Below are 16,043 nucleotides of genomic sequence, written 5' to 3' on the forward strand. Positions count from 1 at the left end.
AATTCTGAGTGGTGAAATTTGCCTGTGGGGAGCTTAAAGAGCTTTTTTTCTGGAATTCTGGTGCACTCCAGATGTCTCAGAGCCTCTGTGAGCAGTTTCAGAAGGAAAATCCGCCTGTGAATCATCGTCTGCCCCGTGTCTGTGAGGAAGAAACAAACCCCCCCCTCAGAAAAAAAAAGAATCCCTTGAATTCTGGAATTTTCTGACCTATTTTAGTACCAAGAAAAAAAAAAAAGGGCAAAAAAAAAGAAATTTCAGCTCCTCTGCTGATGAGTTTCTCATATTGTTTACTTTTGCAACGTTCTCCGTGGAGGAGCAGCCAGGAATGACGTCCACCCCTCGTCCCAGCATCCGAGGGAGAACTCCAGGGGAAGGAATGTGGCTTCATAAATAGCAAACCACGAATGGGGAGCAGAGGCAAAGCTGCAGGTTCAGATCTCCCTGCAGGAGCAGCTGCTGCACCCACCCTGCCCCGAAATTCCGAGATGATTCCAGCTCTGGTTGTGTTTTTCCTCCTCTGCTGTCCCCTCTCCTTGTGTCAGCAGAGAAGAATAGGTAAGGGGTTTGAATTCTGATTTCATTCTGATTTAACTCGGATTTAATTCTGATTTCATTCTGATTTTAGTTCTGATTTCATTCTGATTTCATTCTTGTTTCATTCTGATTTAAGTTCTGATTTCAGTCTGATTTTTTGGGGGGGATTTTTAGGCTGCTCGGAAAATGCTGGGGGGTGGAAGGGGATAAAGAGGGAGGATGTTTCAGTGGAGCCTGAAAATGTTGAGGGATTTGGGGCTTTTGTAGGAAAACTCTGTAAATGCTCCGTGGGATTTTCCCCCCGTTTCCCTCCTTTTTTCTTTTTTTTTAAGGAAAATATTTATTGTTGGGTTTTGTAAAGAGCTGCCAGAGACACTTTGCATTAATCTTCATTTTACATCTGAGTTCAGTTTAAAAGAACCCCCATCCCACAGAGTGTCCCAGCACAGAATCCCTGGATTTTCTGCACATGGAGCTCAGGGAAGCCCTGACCTCTAGGAATGGACAAATTCCACTTCTCCAAACGCTGTTTTTGGGCAATTCTCAGCTCCAGGAGGATCTGTGGGATCCAAATTAGTCCAAAATCCAAAATTTTACTGGAGAGGTTACAAATATTCACCAAACCCTTTTGGGAAGATCCACGAGGTTTCTGGGCTCGTTTGTCACATGGAAATGAGGAATTTTTGTTCAATCAGTGCCCCTTTGGCATTGGAAGATTCTCCCTGCTCAGGGATGCAGAGCCCAGATTCCAGCTGATTTTTTCCCCTGGACACACAGAGGTTTTTGTAGGATTTATTCCTGGTTCTCTTTTTGCTGTAGGTGAGGTGTGATTTCTGTTAAAGGATTGGTAAATCAAGGGAAAAAGAGAGAAATTATAGGAAATATAGAGAAATTATAGGGAAAAAAAATTGAGAAATTACAGGGGGAAAAAATTATGGGAAAAAGAAATTATGGAAAGAAGAAATTATAGAAGAAATAGAGGAATTAGAGGAATAAATGGAGAAGTTATGGGAAAAATCAGAGAAATTCTAGGAAAAATAGAGACATTATAGAAAAATACGGAGTAATTATAGAAGAAATAGAGAAATTATAGGAAAAATAGAGAAATTAGGGAAAAAACCCAGAGAAATGAGGTCGTACATCCTCCTGGCCAACGAGGAATTGGACACTGGGATTTCATGGGAATTGAACTCCGTGTCCAATTATCTTTTCACAATCAAATTCCCCTAAAAACCCCCTCAAACCCTAAAAAACCACGAGCTCCATCCCTCCCTCCCTTGGGCAGAGCCCAGATTTTCAGCCCATCCCAAAAGGAGCCCCAAATCCAGACGGGAGGGAATAACCAGGATGCCCTTCCCCGGCTGAGCTCGGGAGCCCATCCCGACCCTCCAGCATTCCAGCTTTTCCCTGGATGAGCACACGCGTGTCCTTTGTATCCCAAAGATCCCAGCCGGCCACTCCAAAGTGCCGCCACCCGCAAAGAGCCCGCCTTCAGCAGGAATCCAGGGAATGCCTTGGGAACAGGTGAGGAGGCAGCAGCTGCTGGGCCCCTTTTCCACACTTGGGAGAGGCTCAGCCTCCGGGAGCAGAGCTTTTCCCAGCCCGGAATCCAGGATTTGCTGCTTTTGGCACCAAATCCCTTCCCAAGTGTGAAGTTCAGGGGTTGTGCCAAAGGAGCAGCTCCCGCTGTGCCAGCACGGAGCTGTTCTCTCCCTTCCAGCACTGTTGATCCCACTCCATGCCCAAATTCCAGCAAAAAACTCCCTGGGGTGGAGGCTGAATCCTGAAGAGGAAGTTATTCAATCCGTTAGATGATAAACCTGGGATCCTCTGGGATTTTCCCAACCATTTTGGCTTTTTTTAGGAGGAGAAGTTGGGCCAGAAATGCTGCAGGAGATGAGGGAAACCAATCGTGTGCTGCTGGAAGTTCGGGATTTGTTGAAGCAGCAGGTGGGTGAGGAAAGGGCCTAATTCCTGATTTCCTGAGGTCTGGGAATTCTCTGTTCACTCTGAAACTGGGGAGCTGCTTCCTGAGCCTAATTCCTGATTTCCTGAGGTCTGGGAATTCTCTGCTCGCTCTGGAATTGGGGAGCTGCTTCCTGAGCCTAATTCCTGATTTCCTGAGGTCTGGGAATTCTCTGTTCACTCTGGAATTGGGGAGCTGCTTCCTGAGCCTAATTCCTGATTTCCTGAGGTCTGGGAATTCTCTGCTCGCTCTGGAATTGGGGAGCTGCTTCCTGAGCCTAATTCCTGATTTCCTGAGGTCTGGGAATTCTCTGCTTGCTCTGGAATTGGGGAGCTGCTTCCTGAGCCTAATTCCTGATTTCCTGAGGTCTGGGAATTCTCTGTTCACTCTGAAACTGGGGAGCTGCTTCCTGAGCCTAATTCCCGATTTCCTGAGGTCTGGGAATTCTCTGTTCACTCTGAAACTGGGGAGCTGCTTCCTGAGCCTAATTCCTGATTTCCTGAGGTCTGGGAATTCTCTGTTCACTCTGGAATTGGGGAGCTGCTTCCTGAGCCTAATTCCTGATTTCCTGAGGTCTGGGAATTCTCTGCTCTCTCTGGAATTGGGGAGCTGCTTCCTGAGCCTAATTCCTGATTTCCTGAGGTCTGGGAATTCTCTGCTTGCTCTGGAATTGGGGAGCTGCTTCCTGAGCCTAATTCCTGGTTTCCTGAGGTCTGGGAATTCTCTGCTTGCTCTGGAATTGGGGAGCTGCTTCCTGAGCCTAATTCCTGATTTCCTGAGGTCTGGGAATTCTCTGCTCGCTCTGGAATTGGGGAGCTGCTTCCTGAGCCTAATTCCTGATTTCCTGAGGTCTGGGAATTCTCTGTTCACTCTGAAACTGGGGAGCTGCTTCCTGAGCCTAATTCCTGATTTCCTGAGGTCTGGGAATTCTCTGCTTGCTCTGGAATTGGGGAGCTGCTTCCTGTGTGGAGGGAGCAGCAGATTATTGCTTCAAAACAGAATCCAGAGGTGGTTTCACATCGTATCTATAATTGGGAGATAAAGTTGGGAAAAGCCTCAAGTTGGGAAAAACTTCAAGGTGAAAAAAAACTTCCAAAGTTGGGAAAAAAATCCAGTTGAAAAAACCTTCACGTTGGGAAAAACAAGGTGAAAAAACCCTTCAAGTTGGGAAAAAACTCAACTTGAGCAACTCAAGCTGGAAATTTGAGTTGGAATCACTGGAAGTTCCTTTGAATTCCCAAATTCTCCTGCTTGGAGCTGAAACGTGGAGTGAATTTAACAGGGACACACCGAGATGGGTTGAACTGGGAAAACAAAGTCACTTTTTCCTTGCCTTTGTGGGCTCAGGAGATCTGGGGAGAGGCCAAGTGTGGGAGATGGAGGAGCCCTCCCAGCCCTTTGTTGTGGTCCCTGGGAACATTTATGGAGCTCTCAGGTAAATAACATCCATCCTCCTCCAGATTTCAGGTTCCTCTCAGCATCTCCAAACCACCAAATGCAACCCGAAATTCGTGTCTGGATGTTTGGTGTCACTTGAGTCCCTTTTCTCTCCCTCAGCTTTAGGAGGAATAACCTCCATTCCCAGCATTCCCACCAGCAATCCCTGGCTGCAGCCACAGTATCCCTGGGCAGAGATTGTTTCCAAAATCCTGCTGTGACCAGACTGGCCACCATATGTGACACTCTGCATCCCCTCTTTCCTGCTGTTGTTTCAATCCTAAAAGCCCTCGTGGCTCCAGCAGTTTTTTAGAGAATTTGGAACTTCTTGGGTGCTCTTCCCCCGTTTCACCCAGGATTTTATCCGATGGTTTGCCTTCAGCTCTGGGAAAGGGACAGAAAGGTTCCATTCTGCTGCAATTCCCGGTGGGAGCTGAGGGATTCCAGGGGCAGGGAGCTGGAATCCTGCAAAAACATCGGAGCTCCTCTCACATCCCAGGCCCTGCATAAAAACCCAGTGTTTGCTGGGAATCGGGGCAGCCAGGGCTCCTGGCAGCCTCCAGCAGCGATTCCAGTGCTCCCTTCCAGCTCCCAGGCAGATTTTCCTGTTTGTTCTTTCCCCCTCTTGCCACACTTTATTTTATTTTATTTTATTTTATTTTATTTTATTTTATTTTATTTTATTTTATTTTATTTTATTTCATTTCATTTCATTTCATTTCATTTCATTTCATTTCATTTCATTTTTATTTAATTTTATTTCATTTTTTTCATTTCTTTTCTTTTCTTTTCTTTTCTTTTCTTTTCTTTTCTTTTCTTTTCTTTTCTTTTCTTTTCTTTTCTTTTCTTTTTTCTCTTCTCTTTTCTTTTCTTTTCTTCTCTTTTCTTCTCTTTTCTTCTCTTTTCTTCTCTTTTCTTCTCTTTTCTTCTCTTTTCTTCTCTTTTTTCTTTTCATTTTCTTTTATTCTCTTTTTTATCCACGTTTTTCTCAGCTGTCCCAAATCCTTTCCTCAGGAGCCAAACTCGCATTCCCAAGTGGGAAAACGAGGTGGAAATTCCTTCATCTGGGCAAAGATTTCCCAAAAAGTGACTTTCCCTTAATTCAGCATCTTGGGCTGTTGGCAGTGAGGGTGCAATAAAAGCGATTAAAGGTCAGGTTGAGTCTCCAGAGCTAAAGGCTGGAGAATCCTTGGATATCCCTGAATCCTCTGCTCTCTGTCTCCCATTTCCAGTGGGAGATCTGGGATCTGGGATAGATCTATCTCTGCATATTCCAGAATTCCAAAGACACCCCAACAATCCCACCCTGTGCATCCCTGGGAGCGTTGTCCAAATATTCCCGGAGCTCTGGCAGCCTTTGGAATGTGACAATTCCCTGGGCAGTGCCCAGCACCCTCGGGGGGAAGAACCTTTCCCTGATCTCCATCCCAGCTCCACGTGGGAATATTTTCAAGGGGAGCCCAGAGGAAATCAGGAGGGAATTTCAGGAACAGATTCTAAATATCCACAAAAATGGCACCAGCAGTGCCCAGGGTTATTCCCAAGGGAATCTCCTCCTGCCTTCCCTCTCCAGCATTGCTGGATCAGCATCCCCAGGAGCAGAAAACAGATTTTTTTCCCCTCGTTTCTATGTGCTCAAGTGTTTTCTCCTCTGTGAGAGACCAACATCATCCTGTGGCAACAGTGGAATTCATCCAGGGAATGAATCCCAAGGGATGAACCAGCCCATCTCCCAGAGAATCCCCAAATTTTGGCGGCAGGAGCTGCTGGGTGGGAGCTGAGCAGGCCCAGCCACGATGCTTTGCTGGCACTGGGAATCCTTGGATCCAAATCCCGCCCCTGGCTCAGCGTGGCTGTTGTTTCCTTCCAGATCAAGGAGATAACATTCCTGAAGAACACGGTCATGGAGTGCGATGCCTGCGGTGAGTGCCGGGGCTGAGTCCTCTGCTCAGCTGCCCCCTCTGGGTGCCAGCAAGGAGGGAAATGCCAGCTGTGCCCCTGTCCCCAAAGGGAACAGCCTGGATCACAGTTAGCCCCGGTTATTCCCAATATTTGGGAATTTTTTGTGGCCCCCTGCACACAGGGATTGGTGCCCTGGGCTGCTCCCATGGCTCGAGGGCAGCTGGAGCTGGGGGAGCTTCCGAAAGCTTCTCTTTCCTTCCAGAATCCTGGAATGGTTTGGGTGGGAGGGACCTTAAGGATCATCCGGTGCCACTCCTGCCATGGGCAGGGGCACCTCCCACTATCCCAGGGCGCTCCAGCCTGGCCTGGGACACTTCCAGGGATCCAGGGGCAGCCACAGCTGCTCTGGGAATTCCATCCCAGCCCCTCCCCACCCTCACCAGGGAGGAATTCCTTCCCAATTTCCCATCCAACCCTGTGGGATCAGCCCAGGACTGGGGAGGTTCTGGGCTCTGAGCCCCTCATCCCCTAAATCCTTCTCCCCAGGGCTCTTTTCCATCCCTTCACCCCCAGCCTTTGCTTCTCCCCCTCTGCCATGAGCTGTGGCAGATGAGAAGGTCCCTTCAGCCCAAACCATCAATGACTCCTGGGATTTCTTATTTATTTGTTGCCTGCTCTGCCTCAGAAATCTGTCAGCTGATGATCCTAAAGGTCCCTTCCAACCTAAACCATAATCCTGGGATTTCCCTCCACTTCCAGAATAGGGATTTCCCTCCATTCCCAAACGGGGATTTCCCTCCATTTCCACCCCTGGCAGAGACCAGGCAGGGATGCCCCAGCTGTGCCCACCCCAGGGAGGTGCTGGCAGTGCCAGCTCTGCCCTCACCACCCCTCTCATCCTGCAGGGATGCGGCCAGAGGTGACAGGTCCTGTCGTCACCATGACCCAGTTCAACCGGTGCCTCCCCAATCCCTGCTTCCCCGGAGTTCCCTGCACCGAGACCGGCGCCGGCTTCCGCTGCGGGCCCTGTCCCGCCGGGTATTCCGGGAACGGCACCCACTGCACCGACATCAACGAGGTAAAACACCCGGGGGCAGCCTGGAATCCACAGCACTGGCCCCATTTCCTTGGAATGTTCCAGGGTTTGCCCTGTGGTTGTCAGGGAAAGTCCTGGAATCCCTGCGGGAGCTGGAATTCTGTGCCTGGCCCTCCTCGCGCTCTCCCCAGAGAGAGTTTAGGGCCAGTCCAGCTGGGATTTCTCCCAACAGAATAAATCCTTAGGTTTGTGCCACACAGGGAAGGGAGTTTGGAAGAGCAGAGCGGCCTCCTGTGCTGATGAGTTGTTGGTGATAAGATTTATTAGGTGTGGAACGGGATCAAACACTTCCCAAATAATCCTTGAAACAGCAAACCTTAACCACAGGGCTTTGTCTCGGCCCTAAATCAAACCTTGCTGAGCAGATACTGTGGGTTTTTTTTAGGAAATGTGGCTTTCCACCGATTTTAAGCTCTGTGTGTGTGCAAAGCTCTGCTCACCCACTGGTTTTTTGTAGGGCTCCTGAGTTCTGTGCTTCCCAAACCATATTCCTAAACTTGATTATCCCACTCTTGCAAAGCCTCAATTGCATTTCAATTTAAAAACCTGCTGAAGGCTCCATGCGAGATTATGGGATTGTCAGTCCAAAATATGGGATCCACTGTATTCCTGTGATGCATCAGCCAGCACAGAGCATAAAAATCCAGGGAAAATAATGAAGTGTTGCAAACAGCAAAGCATTCACAGCAATTTTGGAAAGAGAGTGGTAAACAAGTAACTCTTGATGTGTTTCAAGGCCAGGGTGAGGAATTGTCCAGTTCCCTGGACTCTGAGGATTCCAGGAAGGAAAATGTGAAGCAAGAGCAGCTCCCTGCCCGGGCTCTGGTGTCACCTGAGGAGAATTAAATCTGCAAGTGGCTTTGTGACACCGGAGCTGGGGAAGCTCTCGAGGAACTTCTGGGCGATTTTACCTTCCTTAAAACTAAAAATCCGTGAGCTGGACGTGCCCCAGCCCTGGAGCTGCCCCCTGGCACAGCCCTGGGCACCCTCTCTCTTGTTTCAGTGCAATGCCAACCCCTGCTTCCCGAAAGTGCAGTGCATTAACACCAACCCCGGCTTCCGCTGCGACCCCTGCCCGCCCGGCTTCACCGGGCAGCTGCTGGAAGGGGTGGGAATGGCCTATGCCAGGGCCAACAAACAGGTAAGGGCCTGGAATGTTCCGTGTCCCTCAGAAACTGGGAATTCTCTCCCATCTGCAGCTGGGACTCAAAGGTCTTCGAAGAAACGGGAGGGAAACGGGAGGTGATGATTCCTAAAGGTGGAAGGGATTCCTGCCTGTGAGAGTGGGGAGAGGCTGGGATGGAATTCCCATCCCTGGAAGTGCCCAAGGCCAGCTTGGAGCACCCTGGGATAGTGGAAGGTGTCCCTGGGGGTGGGAATGGGATGATTAAAGGTCCTTCCCAACCCAAACCATTCTGGGATTCCATGATTCCATATATTGGTAGGAATGCAGGGAGAGAGGAGAGTGCCCAGGACACCTCAGCCCCAGAGCCACCTCCCCTGTGCCAAACTGGGGCTGGACAGAGCATCCCAACAACCTCTGTGGTTGTGGAGCCATCCCAGGGATGGGAATGGGGATGGGGATGGGGATGGGGATGGGGATGGGAACCCTTCCTGCTAGGATACAGAAGAGTTCACACAGCTGCTGCCACCCCTTCCCAGCTTCTCTGACAGCTCCAGACAGGTGAAAGCCAAAATCCCAACAGCCTGGGCTGACTGGGGTTTTTAGGGATAACTGTCCCACAAAGGAGCACTCGAGGCTCCAGGTATTTGGTCATGGGATGCACCCATTGAGCTTCCAAATCCATGGACCCCCTTCCATAGGGAGGATATTCCAGCAGCTCAGCTCAGAGCTCAGCTCTGTTCCCAGCCTGGAATCTCTGCTGGCTCTGGAAAGGGGGTCTGGAGTCCTGCTGGCATCTGCCTCAAGCTTGTCAGCAGGAAGGCTTACCTGTCCTGGCCTAGTGAGGTGTGCCAGGGCTCTGCTCGTGCCCCTGGCCCTGCCCAGGTTCTGGGGGTTGGGGTGAAGGTGAAGGCGTGTCCTGTTCTCCCTGGGCAGGTGTGCACCGACATCAACGAGTGTGAGACCGGAGCTGCCAGGAACTGTGTCCCAAACTCCATCTGCATCAACACCCGGGTAAATCCTCAGGGATATGGAGAGGATCCAAGGGCCAGAGCCCCTCTGGAGCCAGGCTGGGAGAGCTGGGGGTGCTCAGCTGGAGAGGAGAAGCTCCAGGGAGAGCTCTGAGCCCCTTGCAGGGCCTAAAGGGGCTCCAGGAGAGCTGCAGAGGGACTGGGGACAAGGCATGGAGGGACAGGACACAGGGAATGGCTTCACATTGGAAAAGGGGAATTTGGGTGGGATATCGGGAAGGAATTCCTCCTGTGAGGGTGGGGAGGGGCTGGGCTGGAATTCCCAGAGCAGCTGTGGCTGCCCCTGGATCCCTGGAAGTGTCCCAGGCCAGGCTGGAGCACCCTGGGACAGTGGAAGGTGTCCCTGCCCATAGCAGGAGTGGCACCAGATGAGCTTTAATATCCCTTCCATCCCAAACCATTCCAGGATTCCCTGACATTCCTGGAGATCCTCGTGGATCTCTTTTCCCAGGCTCCCCATTCCCCGCGGCAAACCCAGCTGCCGAGGAAGGGCTGCAGCAGAGATTTGCCGGGATTTGCGTTCGAGTTCCTCCCCCGTTTTCCCTGCAGGGATCCTACAAGTGCGGGGCCTGTAAGCCGGGCTTTGTGGGGGATCAGCTGAGCGGCTGCAGGAGCCAGACGGCGCCGGGGACACGGCGCTGCCCCAACGGCGAGATCAGCCCGTGCCACGAGAAAGCCGAGTGCATCGTGGAGAGGGACGGCTCCCTGTCCTGCCAGGTCCGGGGGGCTGCCCACAGCCAGCCCTGGCACCGGGGGGTGGTCCCACCCTATGGAGATTGGGGTCTGGTCCCACCCTGCTGCAGCTGGGCTCCGGTCCCAGCCCCGCGCCTGGGCTGTGCTCGCTCCGCGTTCCCGCATCCCGCGCTCCTCTCCCCGGGTCTGCCACTGCCCTCTCCTGGAGATCGCCCTTCCCAAACCAGCCCTGCTCGTCCCTGGCACCTGAGCCGCGGCCCCCGCTCCTCCCTGGGCTGCTCCGGCACCTCCGATCCGCTCCCGCTTCTTTGGGGTTTTGGTTTTTCCTGAAGCGCTGCCGGGCACGGAATTCCCTGGAGCTGAGCAGGGAGAATCCATTCAGCAACCTCAGATCCGACTCCTGCTGCCGCCTCTTCACAGCCTCAGCGCCGAGCAGAGAGTTGGATCTGAGCTGTCCAAATTCCAGGAATGTTTCTCTCAGGCGTTATTTCCCCGTGGGCTTTCACAGCCCCGGATTTGCAGCGTTTTCTGCCGGTCCTCTTGTAAAACCTTGGATTTCGGGGGGCTGTGGCCATCGGGGAGCTGATTTTGTGTCTCTGCTGCCTTCCAGTGCCTCGTGGGGTGGGCAGGGAACGGTTACGTGTGCGGGAAGGACACGGACATCGACGGAATCCCCGACGAGAAGCAGCGCTGCTCCGACAGGAAATGCCGCAAGGTGAGAGCAGCCGGCTCCCGTTCCTCAGGAAATCGGGAACTTCAATCCAGGACAGGATCGGGTGCTGCTGAGACCTCCGGAACTCGGCCTGGGTGACATTCCCGTGTCTCTCCTCGCAGGATAACTGCATGACCGTCCCCAACTCCGGCCAGGAGGATGCGGACAGGGACGGGATCGGAGACGCCTGCGATGACGATGCCGACGGAGACGGGATCCCGAACGCTGAGGTTCGAGTTGTGCTGCCCTTCCCAAAGCAGCAGTGGGAATTCAGAGGTCCCAGTGGGAATTCAGAGGCTCCAGTGGGAATTCAGAGGCTCCAGTGGGAATTTAGAGGCCTTGGTCTGGATGCTCTGAGGATCTAAAACCAGGCAGAGAAACATCTGGGCTCACGAGGGCTGGGAATTGGGGAGCCTGTCCTCAGTGAGGCCTGGCTGGGGACGCCCTGAGGAGGTGCTGGTGTCCCCAGCCCGTGTCCCTGTCCCTCTGCAGGACAACTGCGTGTACACGAGGAACACGGACCAGCGCAACGCCGACAAGGACAACTTTGGGGACGCGTGTGACAACTGCCGGCAGGTGAAGAACAACGACCAGAAGGACATCGATGGCGACGGGAAGGGCGACGAGTGTGACGATGACATGGATGGGGACGGTGAGAGCCGAGATCCAGACACGTTCCAGACTGATTCCTGCTGGGATCAGGCCCAGCTCAGTTCCTGGGGTGACAGACTGGGCAGTCCCCGTGTCCTGGAGCTCAGCTCTGTCACAGGGTGGTGCTCACAACCTTTCATTTATTATCCCTTTTATTGCCCACAATCACACCCAGCCTCATCCTGGCTGCCTGGTGCTGCATTTCAAGGGAGACATTTGGGAATATCCAAGCTGCCAGCAGCTCCTGGCTTGAGGCTGGGGGTGTCAGGGCTGTCCCCTGGGGTGGACACAAACCTGGCTGGCTTTGGAAACTGAGCTGGTCACGATTTGCACAAAAGCTGCTCCCAGCAGCCAGGAACCCCCACTGCTGCTGGCCCCAGACACGGGGAGTTACTGACAGAGAATTCCCAGCGCATCCAGGGCTGTTTGGGTACGGATGGGTCCTGCCAAGCTGCTCCAGCCTGGCCTGGGACACTTCCAGGGCCGGGGCAGCCACAGCTTTCTTGGGAACCTCATGTTCCCTGTGCTGCTCCTGGTGACACCCCGTGTGGGACAGCCCTGCTCGGGGGGAGCTCAACAAACACCATCCCCAAATCCTGAAATCGCTGTTTTATCCGTGAATTCTGGGTTTTTGTGGACCCACTCTGCCCTGTTTTCCAGGGATCAAAAACCCCATGGACAACTGCAGGAGAGTGCCCAACCCTGACCAGAGGGACAGGGACGGGGACGGCGTGGGGGACGCCTGTGACAGCTGCCCCACCCTCAGCAACCCCGACCAGGTACAGAACCCTCCCAGTTTCAGTCCTACAGGGTCATTCCTGTCACCCCGACAGTGCCTGTGTCACCTGCCCAGGTGACAATTCCAGCTGCCACCCTCCTGTGGCACAGAAGGAAATTCCCTCGGGAGCAAACGGCAGCCAGGGAGGAAGTTTGGCACCCTGGGCTCTCCCTTCCTGCCCTGTCCCAGTGCTGGAATTCCTCAGAATCCCCCCAAAAAATCCCACAGAAACTCTCCTGCTGTTGGCAGCTCTGTTCCCTATTCCTGCTCTTGATCTCTGGAAAATTTAAATTATTCTTCCTTTATCTTTCTAGAAAGACACCGACCACGATCTGGTGGGAGATGTCTGTGACACCAACCAGGACAGGTGAGACCTTGGTGTAAAAATTCAAAATTCCATTTATTTGTATGAAATCCTGGGGATGAAGGGGAAAAAAGGGGCTGTGACAACCTGGCCTGGCCTTATCCCATTAAAAAATGAAGGTTTAGAGGTGGAATTGTCTTCAAAAAAAGTGACCACTGGAAGTAAGGACCATTCCCAGAGCTGTCCACACATTCCAGCAGGAATATTCCTGACCTTTTCTTGGTGTGACAAATACCTTGAAGGCCGAAATCCCCGATCCTGCTGCTCCTGCCGAGGATCCCAGCCCCTGGGAAGGTTTTCTGTGCTGGTGGCCGTGGGTAACGTGGCCCTGGCCCTGGCCCTGTCTCTGCAGCGACGGGGACGGGCACCAGGATTCCCGGGATAACTGCCCCACAGTGCCCAACAGCTCCCAGCTGGACACGGACAATGATGGGCTGGGGGACGAGTGTGACGACGACGACGACGACGACGGGATCCCGGATCTGAGGCCCCCCGGCCCCGACAACTGCAGGCTGGTCCCCAACCCCGGCCAGGAGGACTCCGATGGTGAGGGATGGATCCGTGTGGGGGCTCCTTGGGGGTTCCTGGGGTCGCTGCGAGCTCTGGAATCTACAGGGATTTGGGTTTCCTCGGGACTGACTCGAGCCAGGCCTGTGGCACTTGCAGATCTCCTCAACCCCAGCATCAGGATCATGTCTGGGATCGTGTTTGGGATCGTGTTTGGGGTCAGGTTCCCTCTTCCAGACGTGTCTGTGGTTTGAGGGGTTTCTCTGCAGCTCCTCGGGGTGTCCCAGCTCTGAGCAGCTCCTGGTGCTGCCCGAGGCTGAGCAAACCCAGAGCAAAGGGCAGGAGCAGCTGCTCCAGGCTCGTTCCTCCTCCTCCTCCTCCTCGTGCCCAGGGGACGGCATAGGGAACCTGTGTGAGGACGACTTCGACAGGGACATGGTGATCGACAGGATCGATGTCTGCCCCGAGAACGCCGAGGTGACGCTCACCGACTTCAGGGCCTTCCAGACCGTGGTGCTGGACCCCGAGGGGGACGCTCAGATCGACCCCAACTGGATCGTCCTCAACCAGGTAGGGGAGAGCTCCAGCTGGGAACAATCCTGGATGGTTTTTCCTAAAAGACTCCGCAGCCTCCGTGGTTCTGCAGTGCCCAAATCCCAGAGTCGCAGCCCCGGAGCAGCACAAGAGGGAATTTGGTGTGTCTGGAACTGCAGTAAGGAGTCACAATTCCTCCTTCCAGGGCATGGAGATTGTCCAGACCATGAACAGCGATCCTGGCCTGGCAGTAGGTGAGGAATTTACCTTTTCCCACTGGAAAATCATCACTTGGCGCAGCTTTGATTGGCCACTGCTTAATGATCATCCACTGTTCCCTGTAGTCTCAGAGTCCAGATTCCCCTTGGCAAAATCCATCTCCCCAGCTGGAAGAGATCCTATAAATAGATGCAGTCCTGGGTCTGTTTAGTCCTGGAATGCAGAGTCTCTGTTCTCCTGCCCCTGACAGGGTACACAGCCTTTAACGGGGTGGACTTCGAGGGCACCTTCCACGTCAACACGGCCACGGACGACGACTACGTCGGGTTCATATTCGGGTACCAGGACAGCTCCAGCTTCTACGTGGTCATGTGGAAGCAGATGGAGCAGACCTACTGGCAGGCAAACCCCTTCCGGGCAGTGGCAGAGCCTGGAATTCAGCTGAAGGTAAAGGAACTCCGGAGCAGGAATTCCTTGGTGGATTTTTGCCTTGGCAGAAGCAGCTGTAGTGAATCCTTTCTGCACACACTGACCAGGCTCTGCTCTGTCCCAGGCAGTGAAATCCAAAACCGGCCCTGGGGAGTACCTCCGGAATTCCCTGTGGCACACGGGAGACACCACGGACCAGGTGAAGCTGCTCTGGAAAGACCCCCGGAATTCCGGCTGGAAGGACAAGACCTCCTACCGCTGGTTCCTGCAGCACCGGCCCCAGGTCGGCTACATCAGGTGAGGCTCTGCCCTCCCCTGCCCTCAGCTCCAGGCAGGACAATTCCCACTGGGAAAATCGGCCTCAGGGAATCCCAGAATGGGTTTGGAAGGGAACTCATCCAGTTCCAACCTTGCAATGAGCAGGGATTCCACTATCCCAGGCTGCTCCAACCTGGCCTTGGACTCTCCCGGGGATGGAGCATCCAGGAGGCCTGGGGAGCTCCTGCTCAGTCCCTGCCCTGTTCCCCTCCAGGGCTCGGTTCTACGAAGGCCCTGAGGTCGTGGCAGACACCGGAGTTGTCCTGGACACCACCATGAGAGGGGGACGCCTCGGGGTCTTCTGCTTCTCCCAGGAGAACATCATCTGGTCCAACCTCCGTTACCGCTGCAACGGTGAGCTTGGCAAAGCAAACATGGAGTTCTTTCCCATTTTCCAGTTGTTCACTTGGACACCTGCACAGCCACGGGAATGGGGCAGCAAACAGGAGCTGAGTCCATTTTCCCTGCTGTTCCTGCTCCTGATCTCTCTTTGCTTCGATCCTCAGACACCATCCCAGAGGACTACGAGACGTTCCGGGTCCAGCAGGACTAATCCCCGTGGAGTGTCCCTCCAGCCCAACCTGCTTCCCAAACCGTGCTCGCTGCTGCTCTGGAATCCTGCCCCAAGAACTGTCAGCACCTCCCACTGCTCCCTTACAGCCTCCAGCTCCTCTTCCCCAACAGCAAATCCCTTAAAACGCTACACAAATCCTCTGGGAAGGGCAGAGGTGGAGACAGGGAGTGTGACCAGAAGCCCGAGCTGCTGCAAGCCCCAGCTCGCGGCCGTGCTGGAAGCTCCCTGCAGCAGCTGGGATGGTTGGAGGAAGTTTGGCGTGGATGATTCCCAGGAATCTTTTCCCTACTCCAAGGCTCCTGAGTGTGAATGTTGTTTTCCTTTTCGAGACCTGCTGCAAAGCAAACCCAGCACGAGTCTGAGAAGGACGTGCGGAGCAGCCTCGGTACAAGTTGCTCATTTTAATAAATAAAAAAGCACTTTAAGGAGACTATCTTTGTTCTGGAATGTTGGATAATAAACACTTGGAATGTTGGATAATAAATTCTAGATTTCTCCTTGGTCACGTGTGTGTCCTTTCCCCTCTTCTGAAGCTTTTCCCTTGCAGATGTGGAAGGGAGGAACCCTCCAGGGCTGAGCTCGGTGGGGCTGAGAGAGCCCTGGGCTGCATTGGGAATTTCCTTGGAAGTGCCAATGCAAGGAGGCACCTTTTCCTCAAGAACCTCCCTCTCCCACCCATCTCCTGGGTGAGAGCTCCGCCTGTTCAAGGCCACGTGTAAAACCCTCTCACCAGGCAGCTCTGGGCTCTGAAATTCTCATTTTTTCTTTCAAAATCCACCAACTCCCCCAGAATCCCCACCCCAGGGAGCCCCAAAGCTGAAGTGAAGCAGAGCTGCCACCAAGAGACCTCAAAACTCAGGGAGTGTTTCGGGGACAGTTTAAATTCAGACCTCACCATGTTTTAGAGCAGCTGCAGTTTCCTCTTGAAGAGTCCCCAGTTCAGTTTTCAACCAAAATAATCTGATTTTGCTGTTTCCTTATGGACATTGAACCCCCCCCCCCCCCAAACCAACAACAAATGAAACAGAAAAAGCCGAGCAGCCAGAGGCAAAAACATTTGAATTTTATTCCATTTCCTTTACAAAGAATGCAAAGATACAAAGACAGAAGCATTCACACACAAAAAAAATAAAGGTGGGAAAGGATGTACACGGAGCTGAGCTGCGTTTTCACAT

The 16,043-nt window shown here is 53.1% G+C and overlaps 1 protein-coding gene across 2 annotated transcripts; it reads left to right on the top strand.

The window, feature by feature from the left end:
* Positions 1 to 405: 405 nt before the first annotated feature.
* On the top strand, positions 406 to 15,314 carry COMP (cartilage oligomeric matrix protein). Of its 2 annotated transcripts, XM_082297976.1 has the most exons (20): positions 406 to 555; positions 1,978 to 2,058; positions 2,399 to 2,484; positions 5,808 to 5,859; positions 6,745 to 6,917; positions 7,939 to 8,076; positions 8,995 to 9,072; positions 9,639 to 9,806; positions 10,393 to 10,497; positions 10,617 to 10,724; positions 10,987 to 11,146; positions 11,806 to 11,924; positions 12,238 to 12,290; positions 12,640 to 12,833; positions 13,186 to 13,364; positions 13,534 to 13,582; positions 13,798 to 13,994; positions 14,101 to 14,273; positions 14,509 to 14,648; positions 14,801 to 15,314. In XM_082297976.1, exons 1-20 carry the CDS (start codon positions 486 to 488, stop codon positions 14,845 to 14,847), a joined length of 2,370 nt encoding a protein of 789 aa, XP_082154102.1. In that variant the 5' UTR covers positions 406 to 485; the 3' UTR covers positions 14,848 to 15,314. The 2 variants fall into 2 exon arrangements, with proteins under 2 accessions (XP_082154102.1, XP_082154103.1); XM_082297977.1 differs by lacking the exon at positions 1,978 to 2,058.
* Positions 15,315 to 16,043: the final 729 nt, after the last annotated feature.

This window comes from Coloeus monedula (assembly GCF_965178545.1).
Source record: "Coloeus monedula genome assembly, chromosome: 27".
In the NCBI taxonomy this organism is placed as follows: Eukaryota; Metazoa; Chordata; class Aves; order Passeriformes; family Corvidae; genus Coloeus; species Coloeus monedula.